The following is a 22,894-nucleotide window of genomic DNA, read 5'->3' as shown; positions in this document are numbered from 1 at the left end:
CGGTAAAGGAATTGACGGTGAAGGATCTCGTGGCATATCAGATGCGCATCCGAAGACGGTAAAGGAATTGACGGTGAAGGATCTCGTGGCATATCAGATGACGGTTATATGTCTTCTTGTTTAAACATGTACAGTTCCATCTGCCCCCTCTAAGGCTTACGATGGTAACTAATAATTGACTGCGGAAAGACGCTGAGGTGGTTGGAGATGCTTCTAGTCTAAAGTTTGTCATAGGGCCTCTGATCCTCCGATTTACGGGCATAAGGACCTAGCATGAGTATGCTACTTGGTGTGCTGCAGATTTTGGGAGCCCATCAGCGGGCACCGTGCATTACTGGCTGGAATCAAGTACTCAACATCAAAATTCACATTGTGATTGTCTAACCGGACGATATGCCTTTTTAAAATGATTAATATACAAATAGTGGATGTTTGGGAGTCCGATATGGAATTTTGATGGACGAAGAAATGTCATGGCGGACGAAGCTTTGCGAGTCCGCCATGACATCGCAAATAACTTTTAGGATCCGTTACGACATTTTTTTGGATCCGTTATTGCTTTTTTGGATCCGATACGATGTGATGACTTGAAATCACATGATGTGAATCGAGTTACGCTATTGGCCAAGAACATCTGGTAGCATAATATAAGGAAATATTGATCTTGACTTGAGTCATTTCAGCGGTGACGTACCATGAGGCCGGCCTATGAGATGTGGTAGCGAGAATGGTTGGTGTCAGTCTGCACAAGGACGAGGACGCGCGCAGGTGTCAAGTTCATCCTTGATTGAATGACACGTGACAAGTTTGACTACATTCAAATATCTTTCAAACTAATTAATATTCATATTCATCAATATTGCGACCAGAAATAAATTGGTGAAATTATTTTGAGAGGTGTTCAGAAAATTCGTGATATTTCTTTAACTATTAAAATTATCGATTGTTTGTTGAAATATTCATAATCTTTGTATTACCCTTCACATAACAAACTAAATCTATTATTCAAAAAATGTTTTTAAAATATCTTAATTTGCCTTTGAAGTTGGTCTGTTTTTTCTTATTTAGAATTCTAAGAATTACAGACTTTTATTTCTTCAAAATCAAGGTACTAAAATTTAATTTTTGTCAAAAATTTCTTTCTGAGCATATGCGGAAACCGTTTCTGGCCTAATATCACTTTAGATTTCATGAAAATCTCCACTAATAAAGAAGTGAGAGCCAAAAAATGAGGTCTGCAAAGTCTTTGGTCTGTAGAATAGGCCCTGCCAGTTTTCACTCCAGTTGAGTTCTTATTTTAGCTGCAATCTTTAACCTTGACCCAGGTTGACCCCTGAAATGTTGAATTTTCACAACTTCTTCATTTTTCCAATTGCTGAATTGATGTAAAGATTGATTTCATATCTTATGTGTTGCTTTAGACAGCTTGCATTGGTCTATTTTCGTCTGCAAACGAAATAATCTGAGTTTAAATCTCGTTCCCTCATTAGCATACACGACAGCCATATTGGACATTGTGTAGGTAAGTCTGATCTTTCGAATTAAATCCGATGTCATCCTCCCAAATGAAATAAGTAAATAAAAAACTACCATTACTATTCCAAAGTGTTGTGTTTTATCTTTTGCCTCTGTAAATTGTGACTTGTAACATTGCTGACTTCTATTGAAAATAGTAACGAAATCAAAGGGGTTTTTCAGTCGGCTCAGTGAATGGATTCATTGTACACCGAAATGCATTGATTGAACACTAATGCACAGTGCACAGAGTGAAAGAAACAAAACAATTGAAAACAGACGCCGTATAACATGATTCCCCATCAAATACCGACCACTCATGCCTGTAGTGTCTGATGGAAGTCCAATGGTTTGTTTGTTCTCTGCTCGTTGAATTCTGGAACGTTCCAAAATATAATCCAAGAAAAAAAGAGTGGTGAAGTGAAAGTAAAGACTGTCGGAAGTGTATCATACACGGCTTATTCCGTACATGAATGTACATAACATCATACTTCCCATGGTTTAAGCCGCTATACATCACTTGAGCCGAAAAGGGGATCTTTTTGTGTTTCTTCTTTTGCAACAATTGCATTCTGATGCGCCCCTTCCTGATCCTGTACAGAAATGTTACTTGTCGATCGCGGTGCCGTGTGGTAATTTCGAGCGCAAACGTCGTGAAACGATCCAATGAATCCATAGACAATTTCCACAAAATGAAGTTTGTCTGGGCACTGACTACGTATGCCGTGACCAGTATTTGGAGTATAGGCATTTTCAACAAAGTCAAAGACGAATCGGCTAAAACCATGGGAAGTGTGATGTTATGTACATATGTACGGAATAAGCCGATTAAGAAACACGTCTCCCAGTTTTGGCCGCTACACTTGACTTGACCCGACGACTCGGAGCCAAAATAAATCCAATGTGCACACTCGCAACCTTAAGGCTAAGGCGACTTCAGATAATGCCACTTTGACCCTTTGTTCGCGGTGAAACGCATGATGGTCAATGCCCCCAGAAACTTCTTCAAAAGGGTCAATGAGTGATACGTTTCTCTTGGAACAAAGGGTCAAAGTGAAGTCGGCTATAGTAAGGCCTCTTGACATGTTTTGAAGAAAAAGAATCAGAGTGCCACAATTGATGTCTTAATGTGCTCCAATGATGATATTGTGACCAGTTCTGCTACTGAACAACATGATTGAGAAATCATTCACACTGAGGAACATTTAAGATAACTGCATATGTGGGCATTACTTGCTATGATTTTATCGGTGGTAGTTGACCCAGAATGACGCATGAAAAAATGACCTACTTCGTTAGAAGAATGAAATGAAAATAATGTTCGTACATATTAACAGAATGTCTCATGTTGCTCACACTGGTACCAGCAGTAGAAGTGCCTTAATGGATCTTATAAACTGCATTTTGATGTCTAATGGAGGATATTGTTTGTAATGCAATCTTGTTTTCATGATTTGTGATGCAAACTTTGGCCATTTGGATTGGAGCCAGTTGGATAAAAAAAAACCGCCACGACAGGTCACTGAATTATACTTATTTAAGAAGCGAAACATTTTTTACTGAAAACATTTTGAGTCAACTCACCACACACCCACCAACCCCAGCACACTAGCTTTGATTCGGACAGAATCCCTGTTGACACAATCCTTTTATTTCGTTGCAGATGTTCTTGTTTATCTAGCGTATCAGCTGCGTTTCAAGACATTATTGCCTGACTATTATTTTGATGCGTGCCACCATGGCGACCAAAGTCGAGCAGAATTCGACCAACAATCACCAACAGGGTCAGCTCAAACCTGGACTTGTCAAGTAAGTCGAAAAATTATTGTCGTAGTTGCCTGTTTAATCTATATTAACTATATTTTCAATTTGCTTACTGGTACAAATCTCCCAAAAACCGTTTGGAATGAATCATCAAATCCTCGAGTATAAAAGGGAAGCACGCTATCCAGCGGTCTTCTGATCACCACAATCGGAAGATTTTATGTATGGAAGAAGTTTTCGTGATATTTCTTGATTGCGAAGTCCATTATATCTTGTCAACTTATTGGTTAGAACTGTTGTTCTGTGACTGATGAGCCAATTCGGCCTTTCCTTTCAGAAATTCTGAGCCTCCGTCTGGAGAAGGATGGAAGTCGCAGTTAAAGCTGCCTGAAAGGGACAACAGAATCAAAACCTCCGTAAGTAATTGCGCCAACTTAGAACACTTTAAGTTCTCATGGAGGTGACACCACAATACACAAGTGTGAGACTTAAACCTTAAGAGCACAGGACCTCAACCTGCGGGTGTGAAGGCAGAACGTGCAAGTGTGAGCCCTCAAACAAACCGTCCATGAGGTATTGAAGTTGTAATGAGGAAATAGTGATTTGTTCTGCTTATTTGTATGATGTCCAGTGATTTTATATCACAGCGCTCTGAGCAACTTCTTTACTGAACGACTGAAAACGAAACGAAAAGTATTTACTGCACTGAAGCAGGCTTGCGAACAGGAAGAAACAGATACCAGTCCAAAGTCATCCAAATAAGTTTACTTGGGTTAGACTGATGAGCCATTTGGGAACGAATTTAGAATCCCCGATCACACCCCAAAAAAAGGTCATCGGTTGACTAACCAAGCACCACTGTTCAATGGATTTATAGTTGAATGCGATCAAACTACATCATTTCCGATCGGGGATTCTAAAGTTTAGCCGCCATTTGTTGATTGTAGGATGTGACGGATACTCAAGGAAATGAGTTTGAAGATTACTGCCTGAAGCGCCCACTATTGATGGGGATATTTGAGAAAGGATGGGAGCGCCCTTCACCGATCCAGGAAGCGAGTATACCCATTGCCCTCTCAGGACGCGACATTATTGCCCGTGCTAAAAACGGCACTGGAAAAACTGGTGCTTATGCTGTGCCGATCATAGAAAGATGCGACCCTTCAAAGTTTGATGCCAAAACACAAAATGGACACCCACAAGGTAAGTTCAGTTTTAGAAAATCAGAACTAATTTGAGTTGTATACCTTGTTTACTGTGTACTGGTGTATGTTTGGCCGTGGTTTGCCTGCATACAAGCATTTTTTACAGAGTTAAGGGTGGTCAGTCATTCTGGTCCTAGATTCATTGGTCTGCATGGTTGATGGAGACTTCACATTCTGCCTGCAGACCTAACTGACAACTCTCTTCAATTCAAATGGTTGTTGCTTCCTCTTCAGCTTTGGTGATTGTCCCGACGCGAGAGTTAGCTCTCCAGACCAGCCAGATCTGTAAAGAACTTGGCAAGCACGTACACTGCGATGTTATGGTCACCACTGGTGGTACAAATCTTAAAGATGATATTCTCCGATTGGACAATCCAGGTTAGTTTTCAGGTGAACAAGTACAAATTGGTAGGGTCTGTTGAGATAAAACTGGTTTGGCTCTTTGTAATCCCTGTGATTTGAGAGACAACGTTTTAGCTAACGGAGAAGAAATTGTCTGCTAGCTATGTTGCATCATACGCATCATGAGGTATTGAAGTTGCAATGAGGAAATAGTGATTTGTTCTGCTTATTTTATGATGTTCAGTGATTTTATATCACAGCGCTCTGAGTAACTTCATGCCATACCGCAGGTTTAAAAATGGTCCAGAACTTTCATTATGCTTGTTATCTCGTAGTCTGTGTTCTCCAATGAATTTGGTCAGTTGGTGCATGATTTTGAGTCTTCAGCTTTACCAAGATTCCGTTTCAATATCTTTCCAGTTCACATTCTTATTGCCACGCCCGGTCGAGTATTAGACTTGATGAAGAAAAGGCTGGTGCAGGGTTCCAAGTGCAGCATGCTCGTCCTTGATGAGGCAGACAAACTCCTCTCACAAGATTTCAAAAATATGCTGGACGAGATTATCAGCTTTCTGCCGGACGATCGCCAGATTCTTCTCTATTCAGCCACGTTTCCGACCACTGTTGAGAAGTTTGTGGTAAGATATAATATTCTCAATGCTATTGACTTTCGTAGAGGTACAGTTAGGCTGAGAGTGTCAAGTATCCGGCTCAGAAATATTAGCTCATGGCTTCGACTCACTGGAGGATCGCTAGTGTTTTATCTCTGTGTCCTTGAGCAGGACACCTACTGTGTCCTTGAGCGACACCTACCCTAAACTACTTCGACTTTCAGAAGGATCACCACTGTCTAGGTTCCTGGTAGCTAGTGCCCATGCCAGGGCAAACCAAGGCCATCCAAGTTGAGAGTAGCTTAAGATGGACTCCTGTTGCTGGTCACAGACAGAGTCATTAGGCCTATAACCCCAATTGGAACTGGATCATTGGGACACTCGCACATGTCAACTCATCATCTTCACAAGGTACAAAAGTTGCAATGAGGAAATAGTGATTTGTTCTGCTTATTTGTATGAATGTCCAGTGATTTTATATCACAGCGCTCTGAGCAACCTTTGTACCGAAGCCACTCGTGAACATTTTGGGTTTTTTCATGGCCGGTCAATTTTCTCGAAATATAATGCCAGATAATGTCATAAAATTGGTAGTCTGTTTGGACGTGTCATATGGGTCCGTTGGTAGGAGGTGTTGAAGTGCATTGCCTTTGTCAAAAATTCCTTCCTATTTCTGTGTGTTTTATGTTCCGGGCAAATAGCAGCTATATCTCCTAATCATCTTGCGTTTTCGATTACAGCGGAGGTATTTAAAAAATGCCTACGAGATCAACTTGATGGACGAACTGACGTTGAAGGGCGTCTCACAATATTACGCATTCGTGCAGGAGAAACAAAAAGTGCACTGCCTTAACACACTCTTCTCAAAAGTAAGTCCTTTCTTCTTTAGTGTTTGGATGTTTAAGATGCACGCTTGAGAGTCAGTCCATTTATGGTTACAAAGTTGGCTGTCCCAGAGAGTTCTGCCACAGACTTCCAGAGCTTTGTGGTAAGGGTGGTGTCCAATGGCCAGTATTCCTCCCTATCCTTAATTTAGGGAGCAGTCGCATCCACTCGATTCCCTTCTGGCCAAGTTCAAGTAAGGACTCTAGCTTGGGGAAATCTTGCATTCCACACATGACTGGGCAGGTGTCTTTGTCTAACTTGCCTCGCCCACCCATGTGTAGGGAACCCGTCAAAAGGTGCTGTAGTGTTGGATCAGGTATGAAGCTGTTGCTATAAATGTTGATTTCTGGTTTCTCTTCGTTTCTCAGCTGCAGATCAACCAGTCGATAATCTTCTGTAATTCAGTGCAGAGGGTTGAACTTCTTGCCAAGAAGATCACTGAGCTTGGCTACTCGTGTTTCTACATACATGCTAAGATGATGCAGCAACACCGGAACAGGGTATTCCATGACTTCAGGCACGGTGACTGTAGGAACTTGGTTTGCTCAGGTAGGCTGCATCAATAGGGTTATACCTCTCTAGTAAGGACAGCACTTGTCAGTCCCATGGGTGTCCTTTAAGAGAGGTTCTACTGTAGTTTGTTCCGATGATGATACTGTGACCAGTTCTGCTACTGAGCAACTTGATTGAGAAATCTTTCACACTGAGGAACAAATGACAGTTTAAATTTGTTTGCAAGATTTGATTATTGATGAGCAAGGCATCTATTGCAGTGAATGGTTGCTGAGATAAAATGTTGATCACTGCCTGGATTTGAATTCAAAATTGTCTTGATTAGGCCACTATTGCAGCCTGGAGTGGTTTGTGACACTATGGAACGACGTTTACATAACTGACTCGATGTTTCCTTTCAGACTTATTCACTCGAGGTATTGACATTCAAGCCGTAAATGTCGTCATCAATTTTGATTTCCCCAAACACGCTGAGACGTACCTTCACCGCATCGGTAGATCGGGACGTTTCGGTCATCTTGGCCTCGCCATCAATCTCATCACATACAATGACAGGTAAGGAGACGACTTTGATTTCAAGTCAGAAAATGTGTTGTTGACGAATGTGATCACAAGTAGCTGGTGTCATAGTTGACTGGCTTTAGTTGAAACCACAGAACAGCATTGGTTAGGCCTACTCTAAGGATATTCTGGTGTTGGGCAACACCACTATATGTGATCTGGTCATATTCTTGAGTACCTTTGGCCAGAATGATATGAGAAGCGCTTTACCAAGAGTAGTTCCGATGATGATATTGTGACCAGTTCTGCTACTGAGCAACTTGATTGAGAAATCTTTCACACTGAGGAACACTTTGCCTAATTTCTATGTAAATATATTGACCAATGGCCTGGTGGTAATGGCGTCCACTTTGTCAAGTCATGATTTCAAGTTCGACATTTGAATTCTGCATTTTCAGGTTCGCTCTTCACCGAATCGAGCAGGAACTTGGAACAGAAATCAAACCTATCCCCAAGGAAATCGACAAGAGTCTCTACGTTGCCGAGTTCGGCCAGGCAGAGGAGGAGCCTCTGGGATAGATCGCAAAAACGCAAACGAAATAAACTTGTTCCTGTCTTTGAGTCAATGCATTGAAATCATACTTCATCTCACGCCATCTAGTGTTAGGGGACTGAATCAACTGTGCGTATGGTCACGTGGAGTCGAAAAACGGACAGTCATTACGCTATTTATAGCAGACAATATGTTGAAGGTGAAAGGTTACGGACGCTCTTTTTCTGAGTGCTGTTGGATCAAGAATGACGTGAAATAATGTGCTTGCAAACTTGTCGGGGGTCGGGTCATGAAAAATGTTCTCATATCGGGAGAATCCGATGAAAGTACTCGTTGAAAATTTTAGCCGGATAGGCTCATGGATATTATTTTTTGATCCGATCTGATTGGTTGGTCATTTGCAGCATTGTTAGACTCCAATCCAGTGTTGTTTTTCGGGGTACGGTCGAAACGAGGTCATTTGATCACGGGGATTGAATTTCGTAAAGCTGGCGTGTGGCTCTTTTGGGAAATTGTGAAACCACTTAGACAATTCAAATATAAAGTGATGAGAATGTTTTCTGTGCAAGAGAGTCCAGCCTGGCAAAATTAAATGAAGAAATTCTTTCCCTGTGGAAAGTCGGCTCTGTTGATTGAAGGGGTGGAGTCGCGATACGCGCACTACTTTCAGTAAGAAGGAGTGGGAGCTGTTTGTTGCCTTGTTGTGGGAAGACAAGATACGGAATGTGCAGCACCGTTTTGTGCTAAATTCTGAACAGAAAGACTCGGGTGCTGGAGAAGTTCCGACCGCTTTCAGGAAATGCCGAGTTTTTGCCGTGCCCCGAAGTTGCTGCTTGAAGAGCGGCAGTGTCTGTGAAGTCACTTCAGAGGCAGCTCAGCCCCTTTTACTAATATGATTTGCCGCAAATTTTTGTCGTATTTGCTAAATTTGTGACTTGAGAGATTGGTTGGTGACGCTGAGAAACTGTCAAATCAGTTGAAATGTACGAATCGATGATGAAAAAATTTGAAAAAAACTTCACTTTCAACAAGGTTTGGCGGTTATTTAGCAAAGTCTGGTATTGATAATAATGTGCCTTCTAACCATTGTACAAATGCCATTAGGTTTGGCGGAGTTCTGGTATTAAGCTCGGCCTTCAAAAGACTGAGGTCGTGTGAAGAGAATTTGGAGTCGAAACAGATTTGTCAGAATTAGAATAGACTTACCAAAAATAGAAAGATTTGGAATATGAAGAGTTCCACTATGGCTGCCATCAAGTGTTTAGTGTTTTGAACAAACTTTTAAAAACTAGCCTCTGGTGTGGTACCTGGGACCCTGAGCCCTTTGAAGGTTGAGCTACCATGATCCACGAGTGTATGGACGTGAATAATCGTAAATTATTTTTGTTTATAGAATGCTGTACAGTAAGAAACATTCCTGTGAGGGCGTGCCGAAATATTAGCGTCCTAGCAGAAATGATATTATGTTGTGCAGTTGCGTCGAAAGCAAGTTTACAAGTACTACAGAAGTTTGGGCAAATGTCAGCGATTCATTTATCGTCATTTCATTATTTTGTAATAACCTCATATCCAAGGTCATGTGACTGCCGATGTCCCGATGCGGACGCCATGATACAGTGTGGTCCGAAAATGCGTTGTTTAAATTCTGCCTAGAAAGAGTTGGGTTTGAGATTGGATAGCAGGGAGCATATTCAGAAATTCAAAATAAAATGATAATGGTTCTGTTGATAAAAAGCTGAGGTGTCTTTAAACTGGGCAGAGATGACAAAAACAACCAATCAAATTGATCGTGCCTGCCGGTACAGTAACCAGGAAAAAAGGCGTGCGAAATTGTAGCCCCAGCAAAAAAATTCTCGCTCCTTCGCTCTTTCAGGTAAGTTTAGGCCGTGCATTTTTCTTGGGCCACCCTGTGTAACTTTGAAGGTAACGACATATCACATTTAGGTGGAAACTTACTCGGCACCATTTCATTTCATTCAAGCCTTTAGTATTGTGTGATATCGTTGCACGTTAAAAATCTGAAAATGGAACACTTGTAAGGTTATCTAACTTCCAGTTGTCTGTCAGACTATTGGCAACATGTTCTCGCGAGCTGTAGACACCCCAGAATGGAACCAGCTATTTGAGAGATGTCCTAAGTCTCTTTTTGAAAATATTAGATATGTACACTTGTTCGCGTGATAATTTCTGGTTTGATGAAATTTGTAAATTGTTTCAATTCAAATGGCATATTCGAGAGCGTCTCTTGTTTAAAATGACGCAGAGATACCTGAATTGTCTGCCAATTACCCTCCGTGAGTAGAAAAGAAAAGTTTGCTGAATTCAGATCTGCTTGTAACTTTCAGTTGCCGGTCTTTAGAACTCAATGGTTTGGATAAAGCAGGCAAAAAAACAGGGTTGGCAAAAGTGAAATACAAAAATTCACTGAGACGACTTCTGATAAACATTTCTCTGAGCTTGGACAGAATATTCTCCGATCATATAAAGACTTCCTCGGTAATAGTTGGTTCTCTTCGATGGTGTTCCAATTCTTCCATCAACGCGTAGCAAGTCGGCATAGAATGTCTCATCACCAAACCACACGTCTGGATGCATTTTCATACGGGGGTCACGGGAGGGACACATTTTGTGAGCAGGTTTTTGAACGCTTTTCTAATAAAATAAACGATAAAAACCATGCGGCCGTTGACAGTCTTATCAGTGATATCCAATGTGATGACGACGAACCTGTCCAGAACATTTCCCGGACAAAAGACTCGGCACATGAAACAAAGCTTCATCAGGACATTTTGTACATATATATTGGGAATATTTTTGCTTTTTGTACTTGGGTGGGTGGGGGGTCATTTTAGACGTGCTATGCCCTTGTTACCTGTTGCTGCAAAAATTCACTTCATATTTCCATGATGTTCTTTTGTGTATTCTAAAACTCGAGTGAATAAGGCTGTAATTATGTCGGCTGGCGATAGGCCCGTCATGCATTTCAACGTCCGCTTCATTCGGGCTTGTAGGTTTCTTCCCCCATTGCTTGGGCTAATTGAGGAACACAAATCGACATATCCTTTTGTAAAAAGGGTGAATGGCATTAGTGGTAAAAGTTGTCTGTGTCGCAACGATCTCTTAGTGGTGTACCAACACCCTGATTGGGGGCGCCATGGTGTAAATAAATCCTCGACTTGGGAAATGCTTGTCAAGAACTTTCTAAAGAAGAGTCAAATTTCAAACTTGATAGAATACAAGAACATTTGAGGCTATTCTTTAAAAACTTCTCGAACCCACGAATCACAACAGATAATTTGTCAAATACTTAAGATGACACTTAGGGAATTTTTTTCTTGTGATTATTTCTGGACCAATTGTGAGGTGGTTATAAAATGGCTGCATTTCTGCATGCAAAAATGTGTCTTGGACTGAAACATGAAGCCGTTGTCATACGTGGTTGATCAGAATATTTGGAAGTCAAGTTTCAGTTACATATGTAACAGGGTTGTAAATTTGTGAACCTGTACCTGGTCAGAACTGCGACAGACTTGTACCTTTCCAAAATGTTACGTGTGAGAAATAGTCGCACAGCTCTTGGGACTATCTTGGGACTTGAGATTATTTTTCTAAAGCGTAATTGTCATCATCGTCGCCAAAAATATATAAGCGAGTCTTATAAATTTTTGTCGACGCTCCATGTCAGACAGGCTCTGCATTCTTGGACCATTTATGGTTGTCACCACACTGAAACAGTCTCCGGCATTGGCAGAGTAATTCTCGAATTTTCCTGGTATCATATGGAGAGATCGGATGCAAAAGCTGCGAAAACTGATTTCGGTAAAATAATGAGATTATGGTAAAAGGTAACTGACAGTACCACACTTCGCAACGCATCGTACTCACTCATTTCAGTGCGAAACATGCTTGACTCTATCGTAAATCGTGTCAAATGAAACACTTCGTACAGCAAAAGAATATAAGCCTCGAAGCAGAAAGATGTGTTCACTCGAAAAGGCCTCTGGTGGCTTTAGTATCTTTTGCATCTGAAGTCTTCCTATGTCTTCTGTTGCATGTTGAGGTTGGAGATGCAGTGAGCAGGTTTTTAAACTGACAGAAAAGACTCGCCGTATCTATGTGTGCTTCCAAAGTAAAATGCTTCTCCTTCTTTATGGCCTCAGATTGAAACATGTTTTATGGACGGTAAAACAATGATGGGACGTCAGTGCAACAATCTTGAAGTGTAATTAAAATTGACGCTATGCCGTTTGGTGTATTTCAACACTGAGGAAAATACTGTTGAATATAAACTTTGTAACGTGGTTTCATTATTTTGCTGTCCATGACGTCATGTTTGCTGTCCAGTATAATGGCGATGATGTCATCTACAGAGTCTGTTTGGTATTGGGCAAATCACCAATGGCGGAGAAGAGGGCCAAACCGCTTTCCTGAGGGAAGGATGTGGTGCTCTTCTCGCATGCTTGGTACCAATTTTGATGAGTTGTAAATATGTATTGTGATGTTTTATGTTCACACGCACTGCCATGGTGTGGTGCGAGATTGGTAAACAAATGGTGTCAATGAGGTGCCCCGTAGGTCACTTTCTAAAATTGCCTATTTTTGGTTGAAAAAGTAAGTCGCACTCAGCTACAAAAGATAAGACAGATTTTTTGAGCGGTAAAAGAAGCAATGTCGCATGAACAAATAGTTATGAAGTTTGATTCCCCAAAACTGTCCCATGTCCGACCAACTGTGAATAGATGCCCCTCACTCCACTGAGTTCCTGGGATATTTAAGAAGAGGGTACTTTATTATCAAGGTTTATAGACAATTCTGATGGAACGTTGGCAAATTCTATAGGCTGTTTGTTCATCAAGAAAGAAAGTACAGTGTGTCACAAAAAACTCCATTTGTAATATAATTGTAAAAAATTTTGTTGATAGGCAAGGTATTTAAAAGTGGTGATTACAGTTCCTGTGATGGGAACTTGGTGCGACATTCACTTCATTCAAATTATTTCCGCGCTTGTTTGCCCGTCCAACTCTCTTCCAACAATGTGGTAATAAAATAAGGGCTACTCTTGATCAAATGGAGCCGGCTTAAGGTGTTGTAACGGAATGATTTCAGAGAAAAGTTGGAAGGAATGGTCGCACAATTAGTATTCATTCCTTCAAAAAGATTAAACCTACTTTGAAGAGTTCGTTATACGGCTGTGTGAAGAAGCACTGTTAGTTCAATCAAGCGTCAGATAGTTTGAATGAAGTGCATCAGCTCTGCCAAGGTTTTCCATTGCAGGTTTAATTCGGTGTATTCCTTTATGATTCCAGTCCAGGTGTATTTATTTGGCTTAAAGTCTTGTCTGGGCGCTGAACTTCCAATGTGAAAACTTCGCCAGAATTTCCTTTGGGGAAGTTGAAAAGACAGAAGCCGACGGTGTGAAATTACTTTCTGATTTTCAATCGTCCGCACAAATCTTGAAGTTGATCATCTCCTAATTAGTTGCAAATAATCCCAAAGCAATTAGCAACAAAAATCTGTTACCTTATCAATTCATTTAGTTCAGAAATGATTCTGCAACAAAATATAGACCATAAATGAAAATGCAGCAAGAATGAATTTCATTGCTTAGTCACTGAGCGGTTATTTCGACTAATTTTGTGATGATCCCTAGCGATTGTGTAAAAATGCTGACAACACTGTAATAGATTGAGATATGAAATGATGAATGTTACCATCAGTGTTTTAAGCATTGAAGAGATGGCAAACAGTGTCGGATTGAACTATTTCCTGTAAAATCCCAGTTTGAATACGGACAGCGCTATTTGAAATTGTCGATTCAGAAGTTTTAGTATAGGTGGCGATGTTATGGGTGTATTTCTAGTACCACCAAGAGAACGTGCTGGAAAATTTTAAAATTGTTAAAACCCACAATATTGTTATCTATTTTGAATCTGTTCGAGTCGTCTTTCCAATAGTTCTCTTCATTCTCAAGGTGGTAGTTTCCAGTGAAATCTTTCACACTTTTTCAACTCTCCTCTGTACTTTAGAATCAGTTTGCCAACTTACTGAGGTTCAGAGTGGTTTTCCAACTTACCGAGATTCAGGGTGGCGATAGGTGGTACATGTAATTTGAGTACAACTACAGGAACATGTGTATCATCGAGTGTGTAAGGAGAGGTGAGTGTGCACAGATGTATTGTGCATGCTTAGTCATGATTGTTGACGAGGGAGACAGAGTTACGATTTATGAATGTGCTCTGATTGAATCATTGAGAGATTCGAAGGATCTTTAGGGATCACAGATTCTGCCGAAGAGGCAAATCCAATGAAAGTATTGGACTGAAGTATTGTATACCAAGTCCCTTTCTTTCATTTAAACTCGAGCCCTGATTCCAATTTATTGACTTCAGGGTTCTGAGTTTTAAGTTTGTTCCAAAACAAATCTTTTTCCTTGTCCTCTGCTGGGTTATTTCTGCAGCTCTGATGTGGTCTGAAAATTGCCCATCGTGGATCAAGGAAGAAATTAACTTGGACAGCTTTATTGAGCTAATTAGCTGATTGTCGTACTTGTCAACTAATTAAGCTCAAATAACTGTTTGCTTGCCTGTCGCAGAGGAAGTCACGATTATTTATGATGATGTGCACGAGATATCCCAAGGAACATCAATGCCATATTTTCCAGGGCGTTTTATATCGGCCGATTTTGAAAAAAAAGATTTGCAAAAAATTAAAAATTTGTGAAAAATATTTCTTTAAAAAAATTCAAGAAAAAATCGGTAATTTGTCAAAAATGAAAATCTTTGAAAAAAAATTTTTTTTGAAATTTTCATGAATCGCCATTAAAATAGCAGCGCAATCATTTGTTGATTTACAGACTGACAAAACTAAAATGGCAATATCGTATATTGATCAAAAAATGTGGATGTTCCCAAAGTGCAATGTTTATATGGTTCTGGCCCTCGTGACAAAGTAAGCAACAGTTTATGGTCAAACTTATCTTTGATGACGTGAAAGTGACATCTCTTTTCATGGTCATTGGTGACATGATTGACCATCAAATGGCCCAGAGATGTCAGGGTCTTTATCTGTGTTGGTGTAGGGGCACAAGGTGTGAACTAGTTCTCCATCGTGTGTTGATGGATGGGTCAGATTGCAGGCTGGAAATCATCCTAATACGAAGTCATAAAACACTTCCTCAATTTGAGTTTTGATGAGAAGGTGATGCGTATTAATCGCCAAAGCAATGTCCTGTTTACTCTCAAATTTGTGTGGATTGGGCGCCTCGTAAGAAGTAGTTCCCAGATGAGAGTTGTTGCCGTGACCAACTGCTCTGCCTGGAAGTGAAAAGTCTTGCCTGCTTTCTAATCCGTCCATCTTTCAACACTTCCACAGCTCAGGGGACAATCCATGTCTCAACTACTGGAATGTTTCCCTTTAAACCGGTGAGGTCTGGTCAGAACTGGTTAAGAACCATCGTCTAGTCCTGCCTGTTTTATTGGCAATTGCAGAATCAATTTGTACACAATTTCAAAATTCACACAAACTGATTTGTTCTTTTCTCCACAATAATTTTTGAAAGGCCCCATGTTGGCAGTCAGCATAAAGAAATCGAGTGTTTGATTTGGACTTCTGGAATTGTCGAAAAAAGTAACTTTATAAAATGACGACTTTTCGGTTCTGCAATTGCCAGGCTTATGACATCACAAAGGACTTTATTGTGCCTAATGTATGTTACACTTCCAAGCTGCCAATTTCTCCCATTTTGACCCGAAATAGTTTTGAACTCAAGTCTGTCAGCTCGAGTATATTCTGGTGTCAACTCTAGTATATTCTGGTGTCAGCTCTAGTATATTCTGGTGTCAACTCTAGTATATTCTAGTGTCAACTCTAGTATATTCTGGGGTCAACTCTAGTATATTCTGGTGTCAGCTCTAGTATATTCTGGTGTCAACTCTAGTATATTCTGGTGTCAACTCTAGTATATTCTGGTGTCGGCTCTAGTATATTCTGGTGTCAACTCTAGTATATTCTGGTGTCAGCTCTAGTATATTTTGGTGTCAGCCTTGGCCAATATGCCCGAGGCGGTGTTCCATCGGTGCCTTACTTTTAGAGACAGCACTGCTTGAGTTGACCTCTAAGATTTTTCAAGCAGCAGAGAAAGACTGTCAACCAACAAAGGTACTGATCTTAAAATCATATGAACACGCCTCGTCCTGTACACATGGCTACGTCAAGTTAAATCAGTTTGAAACAAAAGCATATGTTTTGACTGGCAGATGTCTGCAAGATCACATAACGCACAAGGGTGGAGAAATTGGCAACTGCTTTAGGTGAACCTATTGTCCTGGTTAAGAAGTGTCTATTTCTTTTCGAGGACACCAGGAGTGATTTCAGTCTGAATCATTCCAGCAACAAAGTGCACATACCCTCCTCCCAATTCATCAAGTGCTGGGGGTATCATCATCTTATAAATAAAATCTTTTAAGTTTGATAGAAACCACGGTGGCTAAAGGTATCAGTTTGCCTAAGACAAATACGTGTCTACCTGGAGAGGAAATGACAACACAAAAGAAACAAACAAAAGATTTGTTCACTTTGAGTGGCGGTAGGCCCGCATTTATTATTATTATCCGATTGTACCCCTCCAACACTGTAATGGGAGGGCCTTGTTTCTATTGTGTTATAAAGCTTAACCAATACCTTAATCCACCCTGGAAACTGAATGAAATGAAAATTGAACCCTCAGCCACGGAGGGTATTTGCACAAAGTTTTTGCATAATCATTTATGCAAGGGGACCAAGGCGTCGCTGGTAAAACATGGTCTCCAAAAACCAAACCAAAAAAATACTTTGAATATCTGAATACATTGTGAAAATGATTTCATGCTGTTTGTGGGGGGAGACGGGAATCCAGATTCGTGATGGACCAAAATTACTGGTGGAGAGGAACATAGAAAGTTCATTGTGAAAACTTTGAAACTTTAAGAGTGTTAAATTTTAAAAAATCAAATCATCAAGATTTGAAATTGGTTTTGGGAGCGGTTTCTGTTCCCATTTAGAATAACGAGGACACCCTTCTTCACCATGAGATGACTTTCACGAAAACAATTCAGATGTTCAAAGTGATAAAGTTTTTTGAAGATGTTTATTTATTTTTAAGCAATTGTTGGTATAAAATAAAGAAATAACAAACAAAACATAAGAACATTCTCCCAACGAACCTCAGGTGGTATCCTATTGTACCAACTTTTTGTTGCCATGGTAACTGGTGTCTGTTTACCATCTACTAGTGTACATGATGCCATCTCGAAGCCTGAATAACGATCTCCCGAGATGGTTAAGTTGCCATGGTTTCAGTCAAAATTATCCTGTGGTTCAAAATAAAACATGGCAGTCATTTAAAGAACAAAAGTTTGGAATGATTTTGAAGATTTTTGTGTTTATATGTAACTTGTCAAAGAGTTGTGAATCGTTTTCCAATTCATATAATCTGTATTCCATTCTGAATGACTTTGGCCTACTTTCTGTGTCACAGTCTCATGAGTTCAGAGCCATACAGTGCCTAGAAAGGCGATGTGTTTTGTCACCAGTGGCTCAACTATTTTCCAATTACCATTTCCCACTAGAGCACCTTGATTTTCAGTGGGCTTTTGTCGCCATAAAACTCTTCCTGTTGCTTACAGTTGAATGCAAGAAAGGTTACTGTTCTCAGTGAAATCTTCACGAGTGTTTTGTCAATGCAAAAAATAGCACTTAAAAAACATGAATATTTCAGCTCTTCTGGATTAACATAGTTAAAGGTGAATTGGAAATAAGCTAATTCACCACTTTTTAGCTTCGTTAACAAACTTTTAAAAAGTCTTCACAACTCTTTGATGAGAAAACAATTGACATAATTGCGATATCCCGATTTTGGTGTGCACTGCCATTTTGTTGAAAACTGGTTCTGTTTCATTACTTATGCTCATTGTATCAGTTTCTTCTCAATGATATTATCTTCTTCTGTTTGGCAGCAAACATTTTTTTTGTTGCAAAAACTATTTCAATTCCGAGTTTGTTTGATTGAAAGGACACAACTATTGTATTTCTGTCTAAAAAAATGTCCTAGTTCTATGAATTAAAAAAAGTGATTTCATTACTGTAAAATTGGTCAGGTGCCATGCTGACTTTCAAGATGACAACACTATTCTTGTGATGATGTACATTATTCAATTGCAACAAAGGTGCAACCATCTTGGTGGCCCTGATGGCACCTGACTGATTTAACAGCATAAACTGTCAATCCATGGATTTTTGCATGCAAAGTCATCTTTCCCTTGTTTTCTGAGCATTTGTAATGTAATGGATAAAACGAAAATAAAAACTTTCCATCCAATAATACTGATGCATTTGAGTTGCTATTTTCTTCAGATTGTCGACTAAACACAAGGCTTATTTCCACGACAGCATCTTGATAAAGGCCTTTGGAACAGGACAGATTCCTAGATGTGACAGAGGGATGAGTGGATATGGCAATTTGATGCGACATATTGAAAGCTAACAGAATGATGACAATTGAAATCCATCCGAAATTGGGATTGGACCCAATTCCTATTTGTGATCTTATCATTGGTTGTTCACATTGGTGGAACATCTTACCAACCTATCCGTGTATTTGAATAGTCGAGGACACCAATCCAGGTTTTTGGGACAACCTGTAAGAAGTATAGTGCTGCCACCTCGTCGCAACAAATGGAACGTAGTCGCGCATGCGCACTAGCCATCATAAACACGTGGATTCGATTTTGAGCAGAAAACATGGGAAGACCAGGTATAAAATGATAAAAAACAATGAAAAATATTGATGGCAGAGTCATCAGAATCATTGAAGTGATTGCTAATAATTGCTGGAAACCACAGAAAGTCTAAAAGACCTTGTTTCGTTGTGATGTGTTGCTGAAAAGTGCGATTGTTTTGGGTCGATTTTTGAGAAATTTCATTGGCATGCACGCGCGCACTCGTGCACTGCACACTACATGCACGCCGAATCATTCATGGTCCATTATGCCTAGTCTTAGTTCATGAGTTTGTCCAGTTCCTGTCGTTACCAGTTAAAGGACAATGTCAAACTACTGTGCATACGTCTTGAAATGTAGTCAGGACCGAGTTTTGCCAAAAAAAGGTTGTGTAATGAATTTATAGTTGCGATCATCGGATCATCTAGCCTACTACTTGTACCTCCTCCTGCAACATTCCGGAGGACGCTGAATGGATGATATTTGTTGTTCCAACTTTTTTTGCTTTTCTCTAGGTTTTACACCAAGAGGGGACCGGGGCGGTCGAGGGGGATTTGGCGGCGGACGTGGAGGAGGTCGCGGGGGATTTGGTGATAGAGGAGGACGCGGAGGTGGACGAGGTAAGACACCTTAAACTTCATCCTATAGAAACCCTTTCAATACCAAGTGTTGTGCTCGCTACAAGATTACAAAGTCTTGGGTCACTAAGATTATACAAAGAAGTAGGCCTAATGTCGTAATTTATTTTTGCAATTTTGTTTTCATACTTAATCTGTGAACGTGTTTGTTTTGAGGTGGATTCCGAGGAGGTAGAGGTGGTGACCGAGGGGGTGGACGCGGCCGAGGAGGGGGGCGTGGTGGTGGCCGAGGGGGTATGAGAGGTGGCCGCACAACCGTCATTGAACCCCACAGGCACGAGGGTGTCTTCATCGCCAGAGGCAAGGAGGATGCATTAGTAACGAAGAATATGGTGCCCGGTGATGCTGTATATGGAGAGAAGAAAATCAGTGTAGAGGTACGAGACAATGCCAAGTCACATCAACAGTTCAAGTCGTAAAATACATATTTCTCATTCTTAAGTCAATACTTAAGACTCATATTTTTCTCTCCTCTTTCAGACAGGAGATATCAAAATTGAGTACAGGGCGTGGAATCCTTTCCGATCAAAGTTAGCAGCGGCCATCTTGGGTGGTGTTGACAAGATTCACATGAAGCCAGGAAGTAAGGTGTTGTATTTGGGAGCTGCGTCAGGAACGACCGTCAGTCACGTCTCAGATATTGTTGGACCGGTACGTATGGTGTCCTAGCCAAGTGCAAGGTTTATATCACTAAGTGAGGAGCATGGTGCCATTGTGGTTAGAGTGCCAGGCTTGTGACCAAGGGGTCATGGGTTCAAATCCCTTCTGAGGCACTTTGTTTTAAGGCTCAAATCATATCTGTTCCGATGATGATATTGTGACCAGTTCTGCTACTGAGCAACTTGATTGAGAAATCTTTCACACTGAGGAACACAACTGACCTATATTTGGTACCTGATTAGAACTCTGAATAAAATGGCTTCAAGAAAAACATTCCACTCTCTTCTGTTACAGGAAGGACTTGTTTATGCTGTTGAATTCTCACACAGAAGCGGACGAGATCTTATAAATGTTGCTAAGAAGAGGACGAATATCATTCCGATCATCGAGGACGCCAGGCATCCACATAAATACAGAATGTTAGTCGGTGAGTTGAGAAGTTTTACAGTTGCCAGTTATGTCCTTCTCTTCTTCTTAAATTGGAAAAGGGCAACATCAAATTCTCAGATGTGTTCACGTGTTGAAGTTGACTGACTTGTTAGGGTTTTCCTCCAGCCAAGTCAGTTTGCACATGGCTTCAGAAGTCTTGAAATCATATCTTGTCAATTAAACCCAATCTTCAGAAGAGTCAGCTCAAAGTAAAGTGCAGGTATGATTTCAAGTCGACCCGAGCTGAAGATGACAGAAAAGTCATTTTTGTGTTCCGATGATGATATTGTGACCAGTTCTGCTACTGAGCAACTTGATTGAGAAATCTTTCACACTGAGGAACAAATAAATACTTAAACGTTAACTGGAAACTGTCCAAATGTGCCAGGTGACTGCAATATTATTTACTCTTTCTGCTGGTCATCTTTCCAGGTATGGTCGACACGATATTCGCCGACGTAGCGCAACCTGACCAGGCACGTATCGTTGCCATCAATGCGCACCACTTCCTCAAGAACTCCGGACACATCGTTATATCAATCAAGGTAGGCATTGGGCATCTTTTTAGATGTCATCAGTAGGTGTTGGCTTAGTGGCAGAGATAGCCCTGTCCAATTCCAAACTAGTGCAGTCTCTGTTCTGACGTGGCCAGTTCAAAGTCAGATTTAGATGACCAGATCTCTTCTGTTCCAGCCCATCAAGGAGAGCTATGGAATACTGATAGTCATTCTGTTCCGGTGATGATATTGTGACCAGTTCTGCTACTGAGCAACTTGATTGAGAAATCTTTCACACTGAGGAACAAATACATTCTGTATTTTAGTATATCGATCCTTCCCTGACTTAGTCCCAACCATCTTATTTAGGTCAACATTTCCATTTTAGGCCAACTGCATCGATTCCACGGCCGCACCAGAAGCTGTTTTTGCCGGTGAAGTGAATAAGCTCAAGGCGGAGAAAATCAAACCCCAGGAACAGTTAACGTTAGAACCGTATGAGAGGGACCATGCTGTTGTTGTGGGAGTATACAGGTATGACTTGGCTAACAGATGATTTCTTCTGATGGCGGAAGAGTACAATTAGGTGATGCCAGATTGGATTCACTCAGGGCTTCTTTTTGGGAGGGTCCCTCGTGTAGTTTGGGAAAAGTTTTATAATTACCAGGGTAAGAAACCTGTGGTGACCCCTTTATGGTGAAGACATTTTGTTCCGATGATGATATTGTGACCAGTTCTGCTACTGAGCAACTTGATTGAGAAATCATTCACACTGAGGAACTGAGTCATGAGGTGTCATCGCATGGGAGGAAGGCTGCACGATTTGGTCTTCTTTGAAACTGCTGTCAATTTGACTGTTGTGAAAAGATTCTGATTTTGACCTTAGTGTGTTTTGTTTTTCAGACCCCCACCAAAGAAGTGAAGATAGGACGCAAACACGAAGGACTATTGTGTGTTCATGCAAAAGACTTTGAAAGAGACTGAATAGAATAGTGTTTGAATTTGACGTCAACTCTGAATGAAACTATGACTTGGAAGTTGCCGTCTTTTGTCTCTAAATCATACTCGGACATGTCATCTTTTATTTCCTCCTTGGACATGAGTCGCAATATACTGCAAATGAGAAAGTTATAGTGCTGAAATAAGTTTTCAGTTCCTGCTGTGGAGAGGCTTAGGGGCGTGTTTGATTTGGGGGTGGGGAAGTTTGTCCATAGCAATCATGTATTTATGAATTTTCTCAAGTGGGTACTAGCATACATTGCTAATGTCACTTTTTGATTTCTGTAAATTTGAACCTTTCATTTGCCGACATTGAGTCTTTTGACTTGGGTATTCTGTTCAAAGATTATGACAATACTGGGTTCTTATAAGCCTTACATTTTTTTTCTGATCCTTGGGCAGTTCTGAAGTCAGCATCATGCCTCGGAATGTTATTTTACAGAGGATGAACGGTTTTGTAAAATTTCGTATTCTAGTTTTATGGAAAAGCTTTGGGCCACAGAGTTTATTGTCGGATATTGTTCCGATAGTAAAGGATGTTCACAAAAAGTCTAAATGAATGGGCGATGACTATTTTGAGATCTGTGAAAATGGTTGCTTTCTGCCTCAAGACCTTCTTTATCAAAATATTTTAATTCATATACTGCCAGTTCTTAGTCAATAGTTGATTGTGTTCAATGGTAATTTTGAGATCAGAATCAAAACTTTCTGATGTGTGTGAATTCATGCCCTTGGGTAATGAAGGTTTTGATTGTAATGGCTGGTATGAGCATTTTATATACTGTAAAATTTATGTCCAGAATAAATTTTATCACACCAAGTATCACTCGTTTTTGATGCTGTGTTGTACCCTCCACGGTGCCAGCTGGGAAGATTTAATGGCTCGTGTGGAATCTCCCTTGGCGGACATGTCTTCCCAGTCGACAACCTCTCGCGTAAGGACACTGATTTTGGTCCCTGGTTGTGCTTTCCTGGCTGTGTCCTTGAACTGATGCTGGTCTAGGATGAGCAGGAACCGTACTGACGCT

General features: G+C 40.6%; 2 protein-coding genes across 3 annotated transcripts; both read left to right on the top strand.

The window, feature by feature from the left end:
- Positions 1–1,496: 1,496 nt before the first annotated feature.
- LOC135502507 (probable ATP-dependent RNA helicase ddx6) lies at positions 1,497–18,248 on the top strand. 2 transcript variants are annotated; one of them, XM_064795415.1, is made up of 10 exons: positions 1,497–1,518; positions 3,179–3,324; positions 3,617–3,695; positions 4,227–4,482; positions 4,719–4,862; positions 5,247–5,464; positions 6,178–6,306; positions 6,691–6,871; positions 7,237–7,390; positions 7,795–18,248. In XM_064795415.1, the coding sequence occupies exons 2-10, from the start codon at positions 3,242–3,244 to the stop codon at positions 7,913–7,915; spliced, it is 1,365 nt and encodes a 454-aa protein (XP_064651485.1). In that variant the 5' UTR covers positions 1,497–1,518; positions 3,179–3,241; the 3' UTR covers positions 7,916–18,248. The 2 variants fall into 2 exon arrangements, with proteins under 2 accessions (XP_064651485.1, XP_064651484.1); XM_064795414.1 differs by having other exon boundaries at positions 1,497–1,522.
- Positions 18,249–18,609: 361 nt separating this feature from the next.
- Positions 18,610–22,678, top strand: LOC135502299 (rRNA 2'-O-methyltransferase fibrillarin-like). Its single transcript, XM_064795010.1, has 8 exons — positions 18,610–18,678; positions 19,159–19,263; positions 19,438–19,658; positions 19,762–19,932; positions 20,236–20,368; positions 20,803–20,915; positions 21,256–21,401; positions 21,771–22,678. Exons 1-8 carry the CDS (start codon positions 18,666–18,668, stop codon positions 21,787–21,789), a joined length of 921 nt encoding a protein of 306 aa, XP_064651080.1. The 5' UTR covers positions 18,610–18,665; the 3' UTR covers positions 21,790–22,678.
- Positions 22,679–22,894: the final 216 nt, after the last annotated feature.

This window comes from Lineus longissimus, chromosome 18 (assembly GCF_910592395.1).
Source record: "Lineus longissimus chromosome 18, tnLinLong1.2, whole genome shotgun sequence".
NCBI classification, from domain to species: Eukaryota; Metazoa; Nemertea; class Pilidiophora; order Heteronemertea; family Lineidae; genus Lineus; species Lineus longissimus.
Note: the sequence above shows the minus strand (reverse complement) of the source record. Positions and strands in the feature narration are given on the sequence as shown.